Source organism: Sycon ciliatum, chromosome 5 (assembly GCF_964019385.1).
Source record: "Sycon ciliatum chromosome 5, ocSycCili1.1, whole genome shotgun sequence".
NCBI lineage: Eukaryota > Metazoa > Porifera > Calcarea > Leucosolenida > Sycettidae > Sycon > Sycon ciliatum.
The window spans coordinates 8,403,248-8,426,520 of NC_088647.1; the positions used below are offsets into that span (position 1 = coordinate 8,403,248).

Genomic DNA, 23,273 nt, shown 5'->3' on the forward strand with positions numbered 1-23,273 from the left:
TGGCAACTGCACTCTGCAGAGTCTTGGCGACTCCGTAGATCTACTGACCGTAGATCTACTCCGTAGTCCAGGTTGTCCGCGTAGATTGTAAGTACTGACCGGAGTTTCTTCGAGTATGACCATGTATCAATGATGACAGTCATGATCGCGTGTGCGAGTGTCAGTTCGTCGTGCTACCGAGACGAACTCTGTGAAACGATGTAGCACTGTACTGTAGCAGATGAGGATGTTGTCTTGCAGTTTCAGAATTTTTTTACCTGCGTGCTCACACAGCTGGGCAGCAGCAGAATTATAGGGTTGCAACCCAGAGTCTCACTGCAGAATATACTGATAACTACAAGTCTAGCAAGGCGAGCATCTGCGCTAACCTGGAGAGCGCAACAAGAATGATCAGATCGTCCGGATCCGATAGCTGTTCAACTCGCCCAGTTTCGAGCTGGGCCGGTGCCGGATTGTCGGTGCTTGTAGGGAAACGAAGGCTGTAGAATAATTATTTGCTTGGAGCTGAGTTCATTCTGCAGCACGCACGCAGCTTGTGCCACGTCACGAGTGGTTTTGACTAACTCCACAGCATGGAGCGGGAGCGCAACTCTTCGTCGCCAGTTGACATTGCTCGTAGAAGAGAACCATCATCCTCGGTTTTCCGTAAGCCATCTGGACAGGAGTAACGCACCGGACGCCGGAGTGCAGGCAGAGTCGAAGGCGGTGGTGGACTGCTGCTGATTCAGCGCTGCGGTGCGCGGCAGCATGGCCACTGGTGGGATTCTCAATCACTCCACGTTTCTGCCGTGTAAACTGCTGTTGTACGGTCCGGTGGGCACGGGACGTCGCACTCTCATCACGCGCCTGCTGGTAAGTGGGAGGACATGACACAGTCGACACACTGTACTGCACTCTTGCAGCACAGTACTCTCGTCTTGATGCAGAAAATAGCTTTTTGAAAACGGAAAGCACATTAGTAATTATTGCAGGTCGTGTAATGACTATCTGCCAATTTTGGTGCTTGGTTTTGGAAGAGGGCATGACCAGATGACCGAGTTAACGGATTTGAAAGAATCGCATCTAAAGTCGTTATGTGCGAAACGATATGTACATGTACAGTCATTTGCCGGTTTTGAGACGGAATTTGTTAGAATTTCACCTCGCTAACTAACAAAAATCCGGAGATTGCTAATAGACTTTAAAATATCTGGTCTTGCAGTATTAGACTGTGCATCTGTGCATCTGTGGTGTGGTGTGGTGGCTATGTACCTGCATCAGCAACCTCATAGGTGGCATTTCGCCTGTTTCGACCATTACGTACATGACTGTACTACCCGTATGGCTATGGCTATGGCTGTGGCTATGGCTGGCCTTTTCTGGTGTGGTCACCGGACTACGCTTACTATACATGAGCTACGTGCCGGCATAGCCGCTGCAGTACAGCAAGACGTAATGATTCGGGCAAGGACTAAAATCATGCACAATCATAATCCACCATTACCCGGCACAAATGCGGTGCTGTATTATCAGTTGTGTGTTGCTCCGTATGAGGTAGGAAAAGCACGAGCTCCCATGTAGGGAGCAACACACAATTCCCCAAGTATCGCCGAAGTCGCAGCAACCTCTTCTTGTGTTATCAGTATAGAGGTTCTGCGAATACATCACCAGTGGAGATGCTTTGACGAAGTCGAGGCACAGCACTGCACTAGCGACTGGCGCTGCATACATAGCGCCCATAAGCTGTTCTGCTGACTCACCCCCATAAACCCATTTGCATAACCTCCATAGCATTGGGGATGACGTTGATGTCATACTGAGGGTGGCAATTTTATTCAGTATGCGTACACGTGGCGAGTACTAGTAGTGGCGAATATATGATTGTACACTGCTGCTTTCAAACTGTATCGTAGTTGTGGCAACACAGCACATGTCACTGGTCAGTCTTCAACATGTACAAAGAAAAGAAGAAGGAAGGAAATGGCCAAGGTAGCCGATAATGTACATGTACATTCTAGGCTATGGAACAGCCGGCCGGGGCACTGTGACGCACCGGGCACTCAGGTCAGCAGGAGCGATGTCCCTCCAACGCTTCTTGGGAACACACACACACACGCACACAGTCATGTGCGCGCGACCCTGTTGTGACTGGGGTGCTGAGTCTGCAAGTGTTCCTGAACTGAAGTAACATAAATTTTAAAAAATGAAAAGTTTTTGTGAAAGGAAGCTTCTTTTTCCGCCTGAATAGCAAGCCAGTTTTGCGTTGTAATACGATGACAAGACCTTCTGGAAATTGTTTTTATGATTGGCCGCAATACACATCAGGTGTACTGATGAACATTTTATTGTTTTGTTTTCCCGCACACCTCTTACTAACAGGATGGGCGGTGTTTGTCTGACTGGAAGGTGGAAGACAAGAACTTGGTAAGACACGGCCTGCATCTGCATCACTTGCATGAGAGGCATGTTTGTAGTCTTGACTGTTGGACAATCAGTGCTGTTGAAAAACTTTAAAAAGAAGTTGTCATGTGTTAACTTAATGTGCCATTCCGCAGTGTTTGAGATCCTAACACCCTTGAGGGTGAAGCTCTGTGAATCATAAGGGACTATGTGAGCCATTATACTACAATGGTGGTTCTCTCTCTCTTCTCTCTCTCCCTCCCTCCCTTCATACTCTACTCTATGTTGGGCTCCTACCCATTTATCGTCAGTACAGTAGTAAAGCTTGACAAGCATACACATCTTCGTAAAGCTTTTAAGTTTGACGAAAGCATCTTAGTTAGACTATCTGACACACTGACCATGTGCTCCATCATTGGATTTCAGGTGAATATCAGCGGGGAGAATGCGTTGGCAATGGGGCCTATTCCCCTCTGCGGCACCACCGTACAGCTCATTTGCGTAAGTCAGTGGATGCGTTGATGACACAAGTCTATTTGCTTATTGCCATTATTGGTCTTATTTCTGTTGTGAGTTTTATATTCCGTAACCCCCCCCCCCCTCCTTCCTGATTGATTAAGCCGGACCAGTTAGCAAATTGTTGGTTGTGATGTACAGTTGTTACCTGAGACCCCAGTGCACCGGAGTTCAGATAGTGCCGGTGCCTTCATTAGCTGTGATGTAATAATGTAATAAGTTATTCAGGTTTACTCTATTCCTGCTCACCATATTATTATAATACATGTACATCTGCATTGTGCATGCATATCTTACTAGCTGATATCCTGCCTCTGTTTAAATGCACCTGTCATCTCATGGCTTGCTCTTTGCATTATCTGTTTGAGTGCAGCTGAGAAACCCGAAAATCGAGCAGCACCTGGATGCTGGTGCAGTGGTAATACTGTACGATGTAACAGATGAGGTATGTGACTAGCTGCTCTTCACTGTGTTGTTTTTGTGTGTACTTTTCATGTGGCCTGTTGGGTTCTTTTCATTAACTTTGGGTTTAGTTGCATTTTATGTTTCACTCTATCACTGAGTTGTGTCTCTTTGAGTTCGGTCTCACTAATACAGCATTCAGCCGGACAATGATACTAGCTGCAACTAGCTGTTTTTACTTCTTTGACGTGTATGCGTAGTGCTAACATAAATTCCAGGCTATAACTGTATTGTACTACTGTGGTGGACATTGATATCCAATGGCAGGGTCACGGTCGCAAGGTATTTTAGTGTGGTACGGTCAGCCATCAGAAGTACAATTTACTCGTGGGGGGAGTGGTGGCCGAGCCGAAAATTTTGGAATTTTAGATCCCAGATCAGTGTATTTTGTTGATTCACGGGGTATCTGGGGCAAAAAGTGGTATGGTCAATACCGTAGTGACTGTACTGTGTGCGACGCCCCTGAATGGAATGACCGGGGCCAGCATTTACTGCTGCTGGAGTGCCTACTTGCTCTGTAGTTCATGTACACACTGTAACACATGGACCAGCAGTGCCAGCAGCTGCAAGGCCAGCGCCCCGTGGCCACTTGACTTCTGAACGGATTTCAATGTCCGCTACACTACTTGTAGGTCACAGCTTCGTGCTGGGGATGTATCATGTGTAGGTGTTGATCTGGCAACAGTCACCAGGTATCCAAGATCAAAGCCATAAATAAAAAGGAAATAGTGCTGTCCATGGTCTTTCGTTTTGCTTTAGCAGAAGTGCATACCACAACCACTCTGTGTGGGTCCGTTAATATATTATAGAGACTTGTATATCACCAACGAAACTTTCTGGGTTGCGTTAAATGTTGGCCATGAGACCAAAGGGGAACTCTTTGCCTGTTTGTCCGGTCATGCAGCAATCTCTCAAGTATGCACATCGATTTATTCTGGAGATCCAGCACTCGGCGCCGTCAATGCCGGTGTTACTGGTTGGCAACAAGTTAGACTTGCAGTCTGACACAACTCTGACAATGGCAGCTGTTCAGGTAAAGGCGAGAGTGAGTGTTTGTGGATAGTGCTATAGCTGACATAGCCGTGACTATGAATGCTTATAAAGAGAGTTATGAGGAGAGTTTTAGTTGCATTTCATTGAGTATTCAAACTACTTGTAGTCACCTTGTGAATGTCGGAGGATAATTTGCTTTTGTTTTTTTTTCTGCTGTTGCTGCTGCTGTTGCTGTTGCTGATGCTGATGCTGTTTGAAATCTTTTACCGTAAAAGTCCGTAAATAAGTACGTATTTACTTTCGAATTTAGTGACCACACCCGTACTAACTTTCGGGCACGAACAACTTTCGGACCTGACTTGTGTGTGTGTAGTGGAGAAGTCCTTTGCATGTCGATGTACATGCTACGTGCTGCATATGCGCACCGTACCGGTACTTATTTCGGGCAGTATGTTTATCGGGCTTGACTTGACCTCAACAGACAGAGCCAAAAGAATGAAGGGGGTATTTCTTTCGGGCAGGTACTTATTTACGGACTTTTACGGTATTCTCAAGATGGCCTGTTGCCAATAAGAGTTTGTTGTTGTTGTTGTTGTTGTTGTTGTTGTTGTTGTTGTTGTTGTTGTTGTTGTTGTTGTTGTTGTTGTTGTTGTTGTTGTTGTTGTTGTTGTTCTGGGTCAGGCTCAGTTCTCACCACAGTGGTCCAATGTCCATCGTCACTTCCAGCTCAGTGCTATGCACGGTCATGGCATGACTGGGTTTGTAGCGGCAGCAATAGCCATTCCATTCCTCAAAGCACAGCATACAAAGGTAAGCCAACGTGTCCGGGGCTCTTTCTCCTCAGTTCTCCTTAGGGCGAGCTCCATTCTCAAGGCAACCCCAACATGACTTCAATAGGCCGTCGAAGTCTGACGCCAGAGCTTCTTGACAACGCGTAGTTACTTGGCCAAGTGGTGACAAACAAAAGTCGCATCACCTGCACTTGTCGTGTTTCCAGTGGCAGCAGCAAGCAGGGAACACAGCTACAGCATCATTTTGACTGAGGAGCGCGCGAGCAAGACTATTTATTTCAAATATACTGCTACTTGTCGCCGAGTTTGTAGTTTTCGCTTTGTGGAGAAGGAGAAGCCGTAGCTGATTTTTTGCTTGGCCACTGCTGTGCCTCTACTGTCGTTCGGCTTTACATGTAGTCGCCGGCCAAGAAGCAATGATGGGTGTCTCTGTTATTTCTATCGCAGCGATCCGCTGGAGCTGATTTCTTTTAGTTCTGAGACCAACCTGGGCTCGTTTCCTTGTCCAGCGGCAAGCGAAAATCCCAACTCTGAGGTGCTGGTGAACACTCAGCAGGAAAACACTGCACGGTGGCTTGAGAGCGAAGGAGAAACTTCTTGAAGTAAAACAAAATTTGAAGTCGCGATCTTGCACCAGCGCACCCCAGTCAAAGTGATGCCGTGACCGTTGGAAAAACGACAAGTGCAGGTGACGCGACTTTTGTTTGTCACCACTTGGCCTTGTAACTACGTGCAACTACGAGTTTTCAGGCAGCGTGACGTAGGCACTTCGACAGCCTATTATGGTCTTCCGGTGCATGAAATTTCAGATCAGAGGAAAAACAGCCTCCTATCTACTGTATTGTGTATACCAATCTGCACACTTTTGCATAGGGCTTGAAAGTGCTACGCTACAACATAGCAACAATTTCAAAAATTCAAAACACTGGATGCACATGGATCCAGTTTTTTATGGATCCAAGTGCATTTCAAGCGGTCTTACTCACAGCAAGGTGATATAGCCGGTGAAATTGACTAGGTTGGCTAATGGGGGTTGGGTGACAGCTGGTGGCGAAGAAAAAGTCACACCTGCATACGACATGAGTGGGTTGCTATACACCCACACACTGAGGCAATAGCAAAGTCACACCTTATTGGATCCTAAAGTAGAAATCTGACGTGAACATACTACTCCCTGGCCGTTTTGACGTCATCGCTTTCAAGCTCTATTGGGCCCTTTTCAAGCTGGCCCAGATTGTGCCTGTAATTCCCTCATGGTTGCTTGATGCTTGTGTGTCCTGCATGAGAACATCTGTCCCATGCTATGGTGATATGGTGGTGGCTATTTGCAGTATTCCCTGTGTCTCTCTCATCTGACTCTCTGCAGTTGTCGCATCGAAGCATGGATTGGAACGTTGTTGCTGAGCAGGTGGGTTTTTATTTTGACTTGACTGTTAGCTGTACATCTGTAACAAACCTGTTGGTTTACACAAACTGACCGGCTTGTTATAAAGCCGAGATTCACCGTTGAATAACTTGCATTCCGTTCCCTGATGATGATGTAGTGCGTGCAATGAAACATGGGCTGCATAGAGCGTAGTGCGAACACCCAGTACATGTGGGCGTCAGTAGATTGGCATCCACTAAAATCAGTAAGCAAAAATGCAGGACTTGGCCAGCAGATCAACCAAAAATGTGATAATATGTGAAGGCTTGAAAGTATACTTGTGAAACCAAAAACTTTCAAGATGTTCGTAAAGAGCCTGAAGTGTGTCCTTTTTATGAGTATTATATCTCATTAAACAAACTGTAGTTTAAAATCATACACTGAGGGCCAGTGTGTTCTATTCCCTACCAGAGAGAATAAATAATATTGTTGATCGTATGTGTTTGTGTTTGTGTGTGTGTGTCTTTCTGTGTGTGTATGTATCGGGGTGTCTGTATGTACATGTATGTGCTGTAGGCTATGCTGTGGGCGTTTGATCACAGTATGGATTCCCTGGTGAGCTACCTGAAGAGCGCCGGCATGCGTCTATCAGCCACTGTCATACAGCTGCACGCCGCTGCTGTTGAGAAACATCTGCATCGCGTCAAGCCCTGGAGAGCCATTAATGTAGCTGCAACGCAATGCGGCAAGCCTTGTCGGCGCATTTGGAAGTCGCTGTTGACACCGAAAAAGCCCGAGGAGAACGAGGACGAGATGAGCGACGAAGAGAAAGAGATAATGATGGCTATGATGAACGGTACGATACTGGTACACGAACATAAGTCACCTGCAACTGATGGTGATCCGTGGCAGGCAATCGACGTGGACAGTGACGGCGAGGATGTGCGCGGTGGCAATCCGGATATGGGATGCTGTGTCCAGTGGAGCAGGATGATGCTGGAAACGTTTGTATCGTCATGGCTGACGCAGTCGTGTACGGCGCTTGGCAGTGAAGTCATCACGCACCTCAGCCTCTCGCACAACTGCCTGACGTTCATTCCGCTGGAGGTGTATCGCTTGCCGTCGCTCGTCTGCTTGATTGCATCCAACAACTACCTGACTGAGATTCCCGACGGGGCGCAGTGGGCTCGCCTCTCCAAGCTGCAGTTCTTGGATCTCAGCTGCAACCGTATCGTTCACACTGTGGATAATGGTGCTGGGTTGATGCGCAGTGCGGCCCCTACCCAGCGGAGAGAAGCATTCATGGCATCTTCCATCAGTCCATCCAGTGGTCCAAGGCTCAAGCCAGGAGGTGAGATGTCTGAATCTACAGTAGGGCAAGTAGATTGAGCAAGTTTCATGGTTCTGGATAAGACGGATCAGCACTAATGGGGATATTTCCTCGTGCATCTGTCTGTCTGTGTGGGTGTCTATCTGCGTGTCTACATTTTTGTCTGTCAATCTGACTCTTTATCTGTCTACCGGTCTGCCACAGCCTGTCTGTGTGTTTGTCTGTCTGCCTGTCTGTCTGTCTGTCTGAATGAATGACGGTCCGCAAGGTACTGGTTGTGTACATACATGTTTGGAATTAGAATACTCTGTGTGCAAGTCGTGCTATCCATCCTGCTGGCTCGATAGTATTTTCAGACAGATTACTACTAGTGTTTGTGCAGCAAGAGAATGTTTGCCGTATTTCAATTCTACCAGTGGATATTGCATGGACCTTCTGAAATGGAAACTTTAAAAATTGATGTTGAAATTCAGGTACATGTATGTGTCATGAACGCCTTATTGTCAAGTTGGTGGGAAGCCACATTGCATTTATAGGTAAGGCGTGTTACTGTGAGGTGTGAGCCGATCTTTTGATGTGTGGTACTTTGCGATGTTTCCTGAATATGCAGACCTTACCCAGAGCCTTGCACCTGGTGCTGTATCGCCAATGTTAGTGTACGATGACCCGCGCTACAGTCTAGCACCGCTGCTCTGGTTCATGGATTTGAGTCGTAACAAGATACGGCAGCTTCCAGCCTGGATTCTACGACTGCCTAGCCTGTCCTGCCTGGATCTCTCCTATAACCGAGTGAGTTTGAATGCAATTTGTAGAAGTGCGCATGCATGGGAGATGACTGAACTTTATATTGCCGCCGTATACTGGTCCAAAATCTTTCGCATATGTGCACAATGTTTGCCAAAGAACATTATTTTGCACAACGTACTAGATGAACTGGTATGCTCGTTATGTTTATAAACACAAACTGGATAGCCGGTGGTAAAGCAAATGTGTGAAACTTTTAATTTACTCTGCTACTTGTGATGTGAATTCAGTTTGTTCATGGAGCAAGTGACGACAGTCAATTTGCGCTTTGTCTGGTGTTCTGATTAGCTACAAGACCTACCTTCGAGTTTGACGGCACTGACTTCGCTACAGGAGCTACGCGTGACCGACGTGGCCAGCATCCCACAGCACATTATCAGTAGTGGCAGTGCGTCGTTGCTTGGCCACCTCGGCCTCACGCACAATCAAGTCATGTCACCCAGCAGCCCTACCAGCAGTGCAAGCAGCAGCAGCAGCAGTGCTGAGGAACGGCGCCTTCAACTGGTTGTGTTTGGACCGGAAGGCTCTGGCAAATCCACACTGGTACACAATCTAACTGGGAAGAAGTTTGAGGAGACGGATTCTTCAGCTCAATATCTGACTGTGAGTGGGATCTCTTTTCCAGGAGAGAATTTGATTAATTTGTTTTTGTATCTGCCTGTCTATGCTGGGTGGGCTTGTGTGCGGTATCCTCACTACTGTAAATATACAAATTTTCGGCAGCTATTTAATTTCGGCTATATTCGGCACCGACCCAAAACGCCTAAATTAAAATGCCGATGAAATTTTTCACAGCATCTGTCGCACTATACCATGTCCTCTACCCCACGCTGAAAATAAAACGCCGCCGAAATGTCAAAAATCGTGAAGTGCCGAAATTTTGCTGCGCCGAAATTTTGTATATTTACAGTATTCTCTTTTCATTGAGAGGCCTCGCTCTTTGCCTTTTTAGTTTTCAATGTTTCACTTGGTTCCCCAGCCATCAGATGCAGCACAGCAGGCCAAAGATAGCGGCCAGTGGCATATTGGATGTAGCGGGTGTGAGGCACGGGTAGCTGCACCGACCAAAGGTCTCGGGTTCTTCACTACCCGTATGCGCAGTGCCTGTCGGAACTTTCAGTCATCCCATTCCCTGACTGTGCTATTGATGATCTGACTGTGTCCTTTTCCCAATCAGTACCAACGCTGGCTGCTCAACTCACCGGACAGGCTGCGCTTCTTCAAACCCGGAGTGCAGGTAGACCTGTGGGACTTCAGTGGAAAAGAGGTCAGTTTGCCCACTGCTAGTGAAAACTGGCTGCATGCTAGAAGACTTTGTATAGCGCTCCTGCATGTTGGAGTTTTTTTTGCTAACTTTTCCTGCTTGACCGCATACATTTAGCTGGATATCACATAAAGTCGGCCATGCTTCATCGCCCATCGTATCCTAGTGTGCTGCCAACTGGTCACAGATACCTAGCACTAATTTCATGATGACTGAAGCGTTAAGGTCGAGTATTAGCCAGTGCTGTCAACAGGTTTCGGTACGCTGAACCAGCGTGACATGGTATTCTGAATTTTGGCCTCGCATTTGCTTTTAAGGTACTCACCCCATACTTAGGGGGCGTTCGTTTTTGATCTACAGGTTTGGGTAGAAACTACTTCTTTCGGTAGAGGTGTTCGTTTTTTGAAAAAAATCCACTGAAAAGGGTAGATTTTACTTTCCTCTACCGGCTCTACCAGGAAAAAGTTGGTAGAATCCGGTAGAAGTTGGTAGAGCTACGGGATTTCCAGCATGATCAAGGATTTGTACACAACTCCATCCAAAAAAGGAACATTTCACGTACACATCGGGTAAACTACTAAATCCGGTAGAACAGCGTTCGTACACTTGCCTCTCCCATCTACCTCTATCGGTAGAGTGACTCTACTCTACTCTACTCTACCAGGTAGCTAAAAACGAACGCAGCCTAAAAGTCCTTGTTGAGCTTCTAATGGTCCATTACTTCCCAGCACACACGGTTAGGACTGCGATGATGGTTGGAAAAGCATTGGTAATGAGGAAACAATGAGGGAGAGACAGAGAGATGGCGGAGAAATTGAGAAAGAGACCGAATGTGTGAGAAGCTAAACGTGAGCACGACGGGATCCGCTACCGTGGCAACCTCAGAGATCTAGCACATGTTCGATTCCTGGTACTTAGTGTTGAAATGCCGGGTGTTGGTCACTCTTAGTTTTCTACGTTCTCTATGTTTCTGGTCACCCAGTTGGTGCGTCCCCTGCACTCGTCCCTGGGATCGCGCTACGCACTGCACCTGGTCGTGTGCAGCATGGTCGACGTACGGCAGAGCTGCCAGAGCATGGCGCGCTACCTGGTGCAGCTGCAGACCCTGCACAGCGGAGCCCTGCTCGTGATCGTGGTGTTCACTCACTACGACCAGTGCGGGCCCAACAAGGCGGTGCGCGAGGCACACAAACGCCAATGCCAACAGTGGTTGGCCAGAATTCAGGATGGTAAGGCCTTACAAGTACGGACTATGCAGTCGTATGCAATGTGGACATTTAGGTGGCAATTCGAAAGGAGTAGTTGGTGCCGTTGAGAGTCAAAACGCCACATGCTGTGTGCCATGAGAGCATTATAACTAGATTAACAGTAACATTATCCTCTGCCTAGGCCGGAAAAAGAGAAGAAAATGTGCCGCAGCACTCCCCTACTTTGTAGTTCAGCAACAATGACATGCTTGTTTTTGTATGAAACTCGGACTAACTGAAGACTTTGACCTCAGTTGTTTTGCCTGTATACTTTCGAATTTTCTGTACATACTAATTATGTCAAAACTGGGCGATGGTGGTTAAATATTGAAGCTTCAAAAGCCTGCATCAATATCTGGCTTTGTGTGTTTGTATATTCTCTTGTAGAGGACATCCCCTGCATGGACGGCATTCTGTGGCCATCGACATGTCGGCCACGTATCCTCGGTGGTGTGTTTGTGTCCACACCGAAAGGCACTGGATTGGGTGAGCTTCAGTCGATGATCTACAGCACAGCTCTGGAACTGACGTCACCCCAGCCAACCAGTGGACCCGGCCATCGCATTGCCTTGCCCAAACACTGCATCGCCACGGAGAAGGCAATCACGGCCTGGAGGTCCAGTGCGGAGGGCTACTCCGCTCCTATGCTCGTCTGTGCCACAGATCTATGGCAGAAACTGCACAAGAAGGAAATGCTGAAGCTTGCTCTGAATGAGTTCATCAATGCGTTGACACTGCTGGGAACGGTAAGGCATCAGTCATCCCTGGTATGAGGTGGTTTGGTGTTTGGGTGTGAGCACCAGACACTCTTAGCTGTGTTTGTCGGCTGTTGATGTTAGTTGGTGGGGAACTTCACGATGTCCGAATCAAGCTGCAGCTAGTTTCACCGCACCAACCCTTTTGTTTGTGTGGTTTGTGCGTTGAATGCCATCCCGTGATGGATCACTCGAGATATACGGGTTTTGTCAACCTGTGGATGGTGGTGTGCATTGAAGTTTGTGCATTTGCCGGAATATAATGTGTATGTGTTAGTGTGTCTGTGTGTATGTGTGTGTGTGTATGTATGTGTATGTGCTTGTGTCTGTGTGTCCGTGTATGTATATTCTGTGCATGTATGTGTGTACGTGCACGTCTTTGTTTTTTGCTTGCAGCTTGGCCTGTGCACGTTCTTTCCGCCGACAGCCAACTCGTCACACACCACCGGCGTACTAGTCCTTGACCAGCACAAAATGTGTAACATGCTGGCCGACGTGCTACGCTTGACTGACAAGATATCCCGTGCCGCCGACGACCCATCGGGCATCTTCACACAGGCCGACCTGGCTATGATTCTGACCGGCTATTTCACCAAGGAGGACGATGTCGACGATAGGCTGCCCTGGCAGTACCTCTCCGTGATCGAGTCGGTGAATATCTGCACGCCGCTCTCCAACGGCACGATCTTCACGCCATCGGGGCTGGCTGTACGCTTTGCCGACGTGTCTGCACCACTCGTTTGGAGTGAACGATCAGTAGCGCGGCTGTTCTGTGTGCCCTGCCTGTCACCCATCTTCTGGAGCTTGCTTCTGCAGCAGCTGGCTTGTAAGTTGGAGTACGTTGGCTTCTTGTACGCCACACTGCCGGATAAGGAATTGGCCGAACTGCTAAGCGGCATGCATCGCAAGGCCATCTTCTGGCGAACGGGCTGCCTGCTGCGGAGTGAAGGCTACCAAGCCCTAGTGCGTGCTACTCCCCAGCGTGTACACTCGCCTTTGTCTAGCCCCAAGCCAAGTAGGGGATCAGTGGATGATAACTCAGAACCGGCCCTGAACTACATTGATGTGCTTGTAGAGGCATCGGAGAACTTTGTCTCCGTCAAACTCCTGCAAGTCATCACTCAGGCCATTGTAGATGTAAGTTCTCAGACCTATATTTTGTTTTTGGTAACATTCCCCCCCTCCCCAAAATACACCCGATACAGAATTTTTCTGGAATACATCAAGTTTCGGGCGTACAGACCAGCACCTTGCAAGCTCCTTGCCCCATCTATGTCTGATCCTGCCTAGGTAGAAATATGCTTGAACACAAGTCTAATCGACATGTAAGCAATTCAGTATCTGACGACATGTACTGGATAGCAGGAAATTTTCGGATGGAATTTACTTTCGTACGATTTCGTACACGGCCTCTTTTGTACTAAAATTAATTCCGTACTAAAATTTGTTCATGTGAAATTATGTACACTATACATGCGTACTGCTTGCGAACACGTGCATTTAGCGTGCAGCACTGTACGAAAATAAAATCCGCACGAAACGTCGAAATTCGGCTTTGTCCGAAAATATTTCCGTCCGAAATTTTCCTGCTATACAGTACCCCCTTGAAATTATCACCCGCCCTTCACGGAGCCCCTACCCCAACAATGGGTTAGTACAAGTGGTGGTCGAAGCTCCATTGTCTTTCCTGGTCGAAACCTTGGGAACGTGTTGTCAAAATAGCAGACTTACCCGGTTAGACTTGGATATGTTCTTTGTTAATGGGTCAACAAGGTGCAGTGTAATGCGTGTTGATGGTGTCAGACGTGACATTATTCTACTCATCTCAGTTCCATGATGGCTAAAGTATGTTAGGTACAGACGGGCCTCTCACAGGTGAACAAGTATGTTGCAACTAGGATTGTACGTACCTGAAGACATTCCTCCTATGCTGGGGAGGACTTAGCTTTCTCTTTGCAGATGCCCCCTGCTTTAACTCACCATGCATGCTGCCGCTAGGATTCTGCTGACGCAAGGTTCCAATCCCAACTGTTTCCGTGTGCTGTAATGTTCTTCAAATGTTGCCTGCAGACCATCAAGTTGTGTTCTCGTAATGTGGCGCTGGTGGAGACCAAGGGAGTGCTGGAGTGCTTGCTGATATGCCCAGCATGTCGAGGCTCCACGCCGCTACAGCACTCTCTCTTGGGCGACGTGTACGCACGCTCAATGTACCACTTTACTCTGCCGTTCTGTATCATGGCGCTAGATGCGCAGATGGAGGACAACAAACGCCGACGCCTGTCTTCCTCTGCAAAGTCTAACGACATTCAGGGCAAGCTTGGCTGTGCCAAGAACCGTGTCCTTGTGCCATTGAAGATGCTTATACCCGACGTGCTCTGTGAGGACCTGCGCGAAATTCTCACACCCACCAACCCATTGGCAGGAGCAGTGGGAAGCTCTGTAGCACAAGCTGGCAGGGTCTTTGCCTCTCTGCCGAGAATCGTCAACGGCAAGATTGTGGCGTCCGATCAGACAATGTCGAGTAAAGTGTTCACGCGGCGTTTCCCGGTGATGCCATCCTCCATGGCAGTGGTGAGTTGGACTAGCACAGGTATTTGCTCACTACATCTGCATGTGTCGTCTATTACACATTGTCATATTATATCTGGAAGTTCAATTACACAAGAGAGAGAGAGAGAGAGAGAGAGAGAGAGAGAGAGAGAGAGAGAGAGAGAGAGGGGGGGGGGGGGGGGGGAGGAGGAGCTGTGTTGCAACTCCGAGTTTCACGTGCATGTAGTCACAATCCTCAGGCGATGTGTCGTATTGGGCTGGGTGGTTGACGCCTAAATGAATGTATTACAAGCATGAAACTGCTGAGGTGTTCTCGATGTGTGTTGACAACATTTTGAATGGTTCACTCCAAAGACCCCGAAATGATCATGAGCCGACTATCAAGACATATCCTTCACTTTGATCAGCAGCAGTTTGCCTATCGCCCCATTTCTTCTCGAATACAGTGTAGAGGTGTGTAGGTGTGTAGGTGTGTAGGTGTGTAGGCGTGTAGGCGTGTAGAGGTGTGTAGAGGTGTGTAGAGGTGTGTAGGTGTGTAGGTGTGTAGGTGTGTAGGTGTGTAGAGGTGTGTAGAGGTGTGTAGGTGTGTAGGTGTGTAGGTGTGTAGGTGTGTGTAGGTGTGTAGGCGTGTAGGTGTGTAGGTGTGTAGAGGTGTGTAGGTGTGTAGAGGTGTGTAGAGGTGTGTAGGTGTGTAGGTGTGTGTAGGCGTGTAGGTGTGTAGGTGTGTAGGTGTGTAGGTGTGTGTAGGCGTGTAGGTGTGTAGGTGTGTAGGTGTGTGTAGGCGTGTAGGTGTGTAGGTGTGTAGGTGTGTAGAGGTGTGTAGGTGTGTAGGTGTGTACAAATGGGAAGAATATGGAGTGTGTGTTGCTATTGCCCGCCTGTCTAGTTTACTATGGCAAGATGAAATGTCTTTGTTTGCATGATTATCTTTCAGGACTACTTGCTCCAGCCTTACAATGAGTTGAGGTGGAGGACGGAGACACTTCTTCTCGTCGAAAGGGAAGGTCTTTGCCCTCGTCCTGGCTCACTGGTTGGTCACCCGCCCATCTTACGCTTACCTGCGCCGTTCAAGTGCTCGCTAGCTGGTCAGATTGAGCGCACTGGTAGGGGCTTCAAGCGGCAGCATGCGCATTCCATTGGACATCAGGTATGTAATAATTATAATCGAATATTGTCCGCATAAACAAATCATACGGGAGTCATGCATCTGTCAATGATCGTTAAGCAGAGTTGCGTGATGTGTCAGGTAGGTAGAGTGGTGTCTACTGTTCCAGTGCTTGGCTGGATTGAGCTGAATGGTGTATTGGTGCCTGTTACTTATAAGAAGGAAGTGTCCGTCACTTCGGTTTCTCCCTACAACTGATGGGCTATGCCTGACTGCATGAACCGGCATAGAGCCTTAGAGGTCCTGCTTAGTACAACGAGGTATTTCTCATCCAGACATACTTTAGTATGGATGAATACAGCTGCGATGCGTACAATGGCTGTACTCAGTGAGCGTGTGTCTAATCAGAGCACGTACTGAGTGAGTTCTACTTTTGTTCTCTGTCCTGTGTGTAATATCGTGTTGCAGTTGGTCAGCGGTCTGCAGTACCTGGTCGGCAAGGGTGTGGTACACTGCAGTCTCACCGTCGACTCCATCCACATCCACGACGGCCGGACGCTGAAGATCTGCCTGTCGGACTCCGGACTGCGGCAACTGCAGTCCAACGATGATGTGCAGGTGTGTGGCACTGACCTATCATTTCTGCCTCTGTCTGCTATTGCTCATAGTCATACCATCTCTTGCCTATGCTATGCTGCAGCCAAAATAGAAAGTAACGGTATAGGTTCAAAACCATTCCGCTGAAACATCCCTGTGTGGTACAATTCTGGTCATCAAAATTTGACTTTGTGAGTAAAGTAGCGCTGTGTTTAAATGCACGGAATAATATCATGTGTGATGTTAGGTCTGTGTAGGGTAGAGCTCAGTGATATTGTAATTGTGTAGTGGAATGTCACTGGCCTGGGCTTTACGCATTGTGTGTGAGTGCACATAATGTTTTTGTGTGTTATGTCCGTCACTGATGTTGTGTTTGTATGTCGTGTGTGTGTGTGTGTGTTCATGTAGGAAATGTTCATACAGCTGGGAGTAGTGCTGTACGAGGTAGTCAGTGGCGAGCGACTCCTGTGCGGAATCCTCAACACGAAGCAGCTGGTGCGTGCGTTTCGCAGCAAGCGACTGCGGCCGAGCTTGGACGAGCTCATGCTGGACATCTTTCCGCTGCCCAAGGAAGAGGATGAGGTGAGCGACAGGCAGGGTTTGCAGCCACACCATCAGCCGCGTATGAGATCCGACACGACGTCAAGCATCGTGACACCAACAGGTCGCCGCTGCAACAGCGACGGAACGCACCGACGCCGGCGTCAGGAACGTGACCATAACAACGTGCAGCGCTGGAGGTCCAACAGCGATGTGACAAGAGTGACACAGGTGGATATCGATCGCCTGCTCTCAAGCTGCTCTAAGCTCTGCATGCAGTCCGTCATGGAGAAGTGCTGGTCGTTAGCCAATCGCCAGCAGATATGCGCTGACGATGAGTTTGATCATTTGAGGAGAATGCTGGCTCTATGCTGTGCTGCAACGCAATGGTCACCGGCCTGCTTGGATCATCACATCACTGCTGCGGCGCACTATTCCAGTAAGAAGACCTTAGTGTGGGCAACTGGTGTCCCGCGTATTCAACTTGGCCGACTCGACTTGGTCAACGGTGTGTCTCAGCCGCAGCCCATATCCTTCATACCTGATACCATGCCTCATCTTCGCCGACGACACGTGGCTGTGCGCAGCGAGGAGCGCGTAACAAGCATAGCCATTGCCGAGACGGCACAACAGATATGGGTGGGCGTGGAGCGCAACACATCCGGTGCTGTTTACGTTTTCAGCTGCGTGACGCAGGAGATCATCGACTCCATCGACTTTGAAGAGGACTGTGACTCTGCTGTACTGACAGTGTTGGCTGTTCCACACCCACGACAGGCAGCGGAGAACAAGGCTCTGAACACGCTGCAGCAGCAGCAGCAGCAGTTAGTTCTGGTCGGTATGGCATGCGGTTATGTGCTAGTCTTCCAAGCCACGGCCGGTCAGGATGGTGAGCAGTCATTACCCTTGAGGCACTGTATCTGCAGGCTGGATACCAAGACAGGTCAACCCTGTATGGTGCTGGCCAACGGGCCAACGCCAGCCTCCGTAGTCTGTAGCTTCGGCAATAGCATCTTGCTGCTGGACGTGCCTGAAATCTTGCAGCTGTCGAGCAGCAGTGGCAAGCCTGACTACCCGCGCTGTGTTAAAACACAGTACCTGAAGAACACACGCACGCTGGCCAGCATACTGGTGGACGATAGCGGTAAGCCTCTTCTCGACCGGCAGTACCTGCGCCCGGGCATCGTCAAGATGGAGAGCAGCTCGCACGGCGTGTGGATGATGCAGCGGCACAGCAACCTGGTGATGCTGCTGGATAGCAGCCTGTCACGCTGTAGACTCATTCTCAACTACAAGTAAGCCATGCAATACTCACTAGTACATTGATGCCAGGATTCTGATCTCTTATGGAAGTAATACACTATTAATTTGTGTATAGTTTTAATTAGTGAATTTGCTGTGCACAATCAGTGTAGAAGAAACACACTCAGATTCTGGCACACTGCCTACAATACTCGTACGAGGGCAAAACTTTCCAATCACATTCTTTTTACCGGTACAAGACGTTATGCTGTGGGTAATTGGTAAACTTTGGGAATGAAAACTCTGATGTCTGCTGACACGAGCGAGCTGCATGTCACATAAAAATGTCGACCCATTTGACGTGAAATTGCGCGTCACGTCAAAAATAACGCTTTGATTTCCATTCGGCTGCGGCAGGGAAGTTGCTGGCATCGCGGATGTGGTGGAGGCATATCTACTCTGCATGGCAGTAACTGGGCCAATGCTGTGGCTAGGTACCCGTGGTGGTCACATTGCTGTGATCAACATAGCCAGAGCTCTGGCATTGTGGAATGGCAGAGAGGTCGTGGATGATGTGTCATGCCTAATGGGTAAGAAACTGTGTCCAGCTATATGTATATGTATATGTGTATGTACATGTATATGTATATGTATATGTACATGTATATGTATATGTATAATACACTAGTCAGAACAACAGATGGCTTGATCAGTCACAACTTAAAGTTTCATGCCATCTCAGGCACTCATCAGGTGATATGAACATCAAGAAAAATAACCCACTATTTAAAGCCAAGTATGGCGGGACAAGGATAACAGAAAGCGCTAGGGGCGCTATCAACTCATATCCGATTCAGTGTCATAGCCAGTAAGGATCGCGGTACTAAGGTGATAAAGGATAAAGGTGATAAAACTGAGCTGGCCTAGCTAGTGAGTTCCGCGGTGCAAAGATGATGATGGTGACAAGGCGGCAGAGAGCTATCAACTGGCCCTACTGCCTGGAGGCAGGGTGCCGAGAAGATCATGTTATCGGTGTTGACAGCATGAATTTATTTTGATGTCGACATTTGGATATCAACTCCGACCGCTTGTTGAGGCTCGATCTCCTGTCGGCAGTGATTATTCTCGCCTTCTCCTCGAGGCACAGGCTGCATCTTTTTGTTATGTTGCTGTAGGCCTTGGCCTTCTGGACCACTCGCCACTTGATGTCGTGCGTCTTGCCATTATCTTTTAATTCCCACACATGCTTTGAGAGGCCCGTGGATTTGCGGTATCCAGGAAGCTTGATGGATGTCTTGTGGTTCCCGTATCGAAGCTTGAATGGAGGCTCCGTACTGCCAATGTAGGTTTTGGGCCCATCGCTGTGGCCATCACTCGACACCTCCGCCGCGTAGACTATGCTGGTTGCTTGGCACGCTCCGTTGAGAGGGCACTGGTCCTTGCGACGGCAGTTGCACGGCTTGTCCGGTTCCTGGACGCACAATTGACGCTTATTGTGGCCACTGATAATGTGGGCCATATTCGGCAAACAGGAGTAGCTCACCTTCACATTGAAGCGGTTGAAGATTTTGTTCATTTTGGACCCCTTAGGAAAATGCTTGTCGATCAGCCGGAGGAAGGTGCCGGCGATGTTGGTCCGGACACTCTTGGAGTATGGCGGGTTAAACCACACCACATTCCGTTTCCTTTTTCTTTTTTGCTTGCTGCCGTTCATTGCAGCAGGTGGCGTTGGGTCAATGTACTTGATGTTGGCAGGTAATCCGCTGGCCGCTAATGCATTGCGATATGCAGGGGCAGCATCGGCGAATTCGCCGCTGTCGGCAGATATGCTTGAGACACGTCGAGCGATCATATCAGGGATGTTCCGTAGTATGGATGGTGGGTGATTGGACATGGCGTTGACGTAGAGAGGTGCGTCTCCAGGTTTACGATACGGCTGGAATTTCCCGCCTTGCCTCCAGGCAGTAGGGCCAGTTGATAGCTCTCTGCCGCCTTGTCACCATCATCATCTTTGCACCGCGGAACTCACTAGCTAGGCCAGCTCAGTTTTATCACCTTTATCCTTTATCACCTTAGTACCGCGATCCTTACTGGCTATGACACTGAATCGGATATGAGTTGATAGCGCCCCTAGCGCTTTCTGTTATCCTTGTCCCGCCATACTGGGCTTTAAATAGTGGGTTATTTTTCTTGATGTTCATATCACCTGATGAGTGCCTGAGATGGCATGAAACTTTAAGTTGTGACTGATCAAGCCATCTGTTGTTCTGACTAGTGTGTCACGGCTCTACCTTCCCGGTATCGAGCTCTCTTGGATTTCTGCTGGAATTCACAACAGTGTGTATATGTATAATATGTACATGTATATGTATATGTATATGTACATGTACATGTATATGTATATGTATATGTATATGTATATGAAACTCTTCAGAAAGGTAAATAGGCAAAACAGGGCTAGGATGTGCAGTGTTTCTTGGATATGATACAGGGCTCCGCTGTGTTCATAAGGTGGACCGCTACACATTCCATACCTGTGCAATCATACGTGATGTTGGCGTCCGTTGTTGCTGGTACTTGGTCCGCGTCAGCGATATTGTCGCTTATCTTTCAGCTTTGTTTATATGTCGGAAATGCTTAATTGGCAGTCCATTTCATCCCAATTTTGGTTAGCAAGTTAGTTTGCTAGTACCTGGAAGGTCTAGCTAGAGTTCGAGTGGATTTCGAGAGCGACAGGTGGGTGATTCTGATTGATACAGCGCCGCATCAAAATAGATTATCTGTTTACGCTGTGCAGGCAAGAGCAGCGCAAGCCACAAGAAAGTAATCGACTACTCGGAATCAGCTCCATTTTGCTGAACGGCCGAGATCGCTCATCAGGGATCGCTCCTCAAGCTTAGATCGCAGCTCCCTTACCTCCAGCTCAACGCTCGGAGTATCCAGCGCGTCGTGAAGATTTGCAAGTACTGTACGCGCGATACGCATCGTCGTCGTTCAAAATAAAATCTTGCAAAGAACGGCGTCTGATTTGCACCACACAGGCTGTCGTGCTGCCCACGCGAAGTCCTCTATAGAGAAGGCGACCGTCACAATCGACTTCTCTTTAGAAAATAGCCAGGCAGCGGAGAGGAAGAGAGATGAGCTCGCAAAAGGAAGAGAGATGAGCTCGCAAAAGCAAGAGAGTCGATCCCGAGCAAAAATATTTGTCGCCAGCGCCGAGAGCAGCGACGAGGAGGACCGAAAAAAGTAGGAACCCTTCCTTGGACAATAAATTCCTCGCAGCTATTTGTCCTTCTATACCTTACCGTCCATCGTACCAAGTTTTATCACTTCAAGTGCACGCGTTCATGTCCAAAGTCTAAGTTCAAATATTGTCGAAAGATAAGCGACAATATTGCTGACGCGGACCAAGTAGATGAAAGTGTACCTGGTGTGTTGGCAGATAGAAGGAAGTTCGTGTTGTTAGATGTAGGGGTGTATCAGTCTGCGGTCCTTGCTTCACGTAGTGCTCTGTGTCATCAGAAAATGGGACAGATGAATGGCACATGATGATTTAATGGCAGAAAGAGTTCTTTCTCTGTGACTCAGTCATTGTTTTGATATGATGTGACAGTCCCTGTAATTCCTCCGGTTCTCTGTGTGCGCGCACGTTATGTGGACTGCCCTGCAGCATTGCGTCAGCCCTTGCCCGGATGCCGTGTGATCAGCCTCACCGCACTGGCCGATGGTGCACTGTTATCTGCGGATGCTGGTGGCAATGCACAGGCGGTATGCTGCATACAGCGGAGACTGAACAACGCACCAGAGTCGGCTGCAGCGTGCGTTGGCGTGTTCATCATCGACGTTGCCGTCGACATGTTGAGCATTGGTAAATGAGCAAGCGTGTACGTGCGCGTGCTTGTTGGTGCGGATGTCGGTCACACGCTTATATCTGCGTTTCACTCGTACATCTGACGTGAGGACGAAACAGTTCTGTCCGCAGATTCCTGTGAGCTACATGTAGCCGTTTGGTAATGATGTTGAAATGCAGCTTTGCAGATCTCTGGCCACTTGACAAAATCATGCTTGACTGCTTCACTGCCTCATGCGCCAAAGTCAAATGCAGTTCTTGCTGGAACTTGATCCATTGCTGGCTTGCCATGAGTAGCTGTCACCCGTGGACGCGATGCCGTTTGGCAGTCGTTCGTGCAGTGCCACTGCCCATACCAGCTTCTTCTATGCAGTTTTGAGTAACCACCATTGTACTGTCCACTGGTGTTGGTGCAAGACTGAATATTGTGAACAGAATGTACAAGCGTGAGCTCCCACGTAGGGAGCAACACACAATTCCAGAATGTACAATGTGTATGAAATTAATTCATTATCTTTTCTATCCCTAGTTTTGAGGCCGAAACAACGGTCAAAAGTCCGATTGATTCTACACAATTTGGCCTCTTCATCGCTATCATGAAATTATTGTCTCCGAAATGGCTAAATCACTACTTTTCAGATTGATCCTCGTCCGTATTTTGATTTTGACCCACAGTCACATTCTATGTTATATGCTCTCTTAGGTATGGCTCATGATTGATCTATGTTATATGCTCTCTTAGGTATGGCTCATGATTGATCTATGTTATATGCTCTCTTAGGTATGGCTCATGATTGATCTATGTTATATGCTCTCTTAGGTATGGCTCATGATTGATTTCATCCTACACTCTAGTATAATATCAAGTGTGCTGGACACACTTTTAAATCATGCTTGGAAAAGTCAGAGTGGTTATCTTTAGAGAATTACATTACACTAAAGCTTATGGAGTGATGGCTTGCATAATTTTGATTTCTAAAGTATTTGAAACTAGCCGACCTTGACTTTCTTCATTATTCCCGTGAGTAAATTCTAATTTTTCTCCGCTGATTCAGTGTCATTGCATGTTTATTCTATTCTTCTGCCTCAAGTATATCTTGCGTAATCAAAATTGATTTTCTTTTTCTTTTTTCCCCTAGTACATATCATTTGTACGGGAAAATTACACAATGAATGCAATGCTCCTACTTAATGTAATGAAAACATATAATTGATATTCTTCAGTGTGGCCAGAACAGTAGCCGCATTTTGGCATGCTCTGGGGATGAACTCAACAGCTGCGGTCCGCTGCATTTCCTGGGTGTTACCAGTACATGTACCGGTACTCGTGCATCGCCCTCCACCTTGAAGGCCGGATATGTCCAAGCAGGGCAGGACACTGTACCCTCTTACTCGCGTATGCTATGAGTGGCCCAGTGCCAGTTTGTTCTGAGGCGATGGTGATAAGCTGCTGTCTTGAATTTTTGGATGTTCTTTGGGTGA

General features: G+C 48.0%; 1 protein-coding gene across 2 annotated transcripts; it reads left to right on the forward strand.

Moving 5' to 3' along the window:
- Window positions 1-261: 261 nt before the first annotated feature.
- Window positions 262-23,005, forward strand: LOC135817445 (uncharacterized). 2 transcript variants are annotated; one of them, XR_010553547.1, is made up of 21 exons: window positions 262-852; window positions 2,359-2,403; window positions 2,806-2,880; window positions 3,269-3,340; window positions 4,262-4,390; window positions 5,032-5,160; window positions 6,508-6,549; window positions 7,084-7,858; window positions 8,448-8,626; window positions 8,930-9,244; window positions 9,819-9,908; window positions 10,888-11,134; window positions 11,540-11,898; window positions 12,304-13,044; window positions 13,978-14,478; window positions 15,392-15,604; window positions 16,031-16,180; window positions 16,568-17,994; window positions 18,359-18,531; window positions 21,612-22,494; window positions 22,612-23,005. XR_010553547.1 is itself a non-coding variant. In XM_065330635.1 (20 exons), the coding sequence occupies exons 1-20, from the start codon at window positions 748-750 to the stop codon at window positions 21,815-21,817; spliced, it is 5,973 nt and encodes a 1,990-aa protein (XP_065186707.1). In that variant the 5' UTR covers window positions 262-747; the 3' UTR covers window positions 21,818-23,005. The 2 variants fall into 2 exon arrangements, 1 of the variants encoding a protein (XP_065186707.1); XM_065330635.1 differs by having other exon boundaries at window positions 21,612-23,005.
- Window positions 23,006-23,273: the final 268 nt, after the last annotated feature.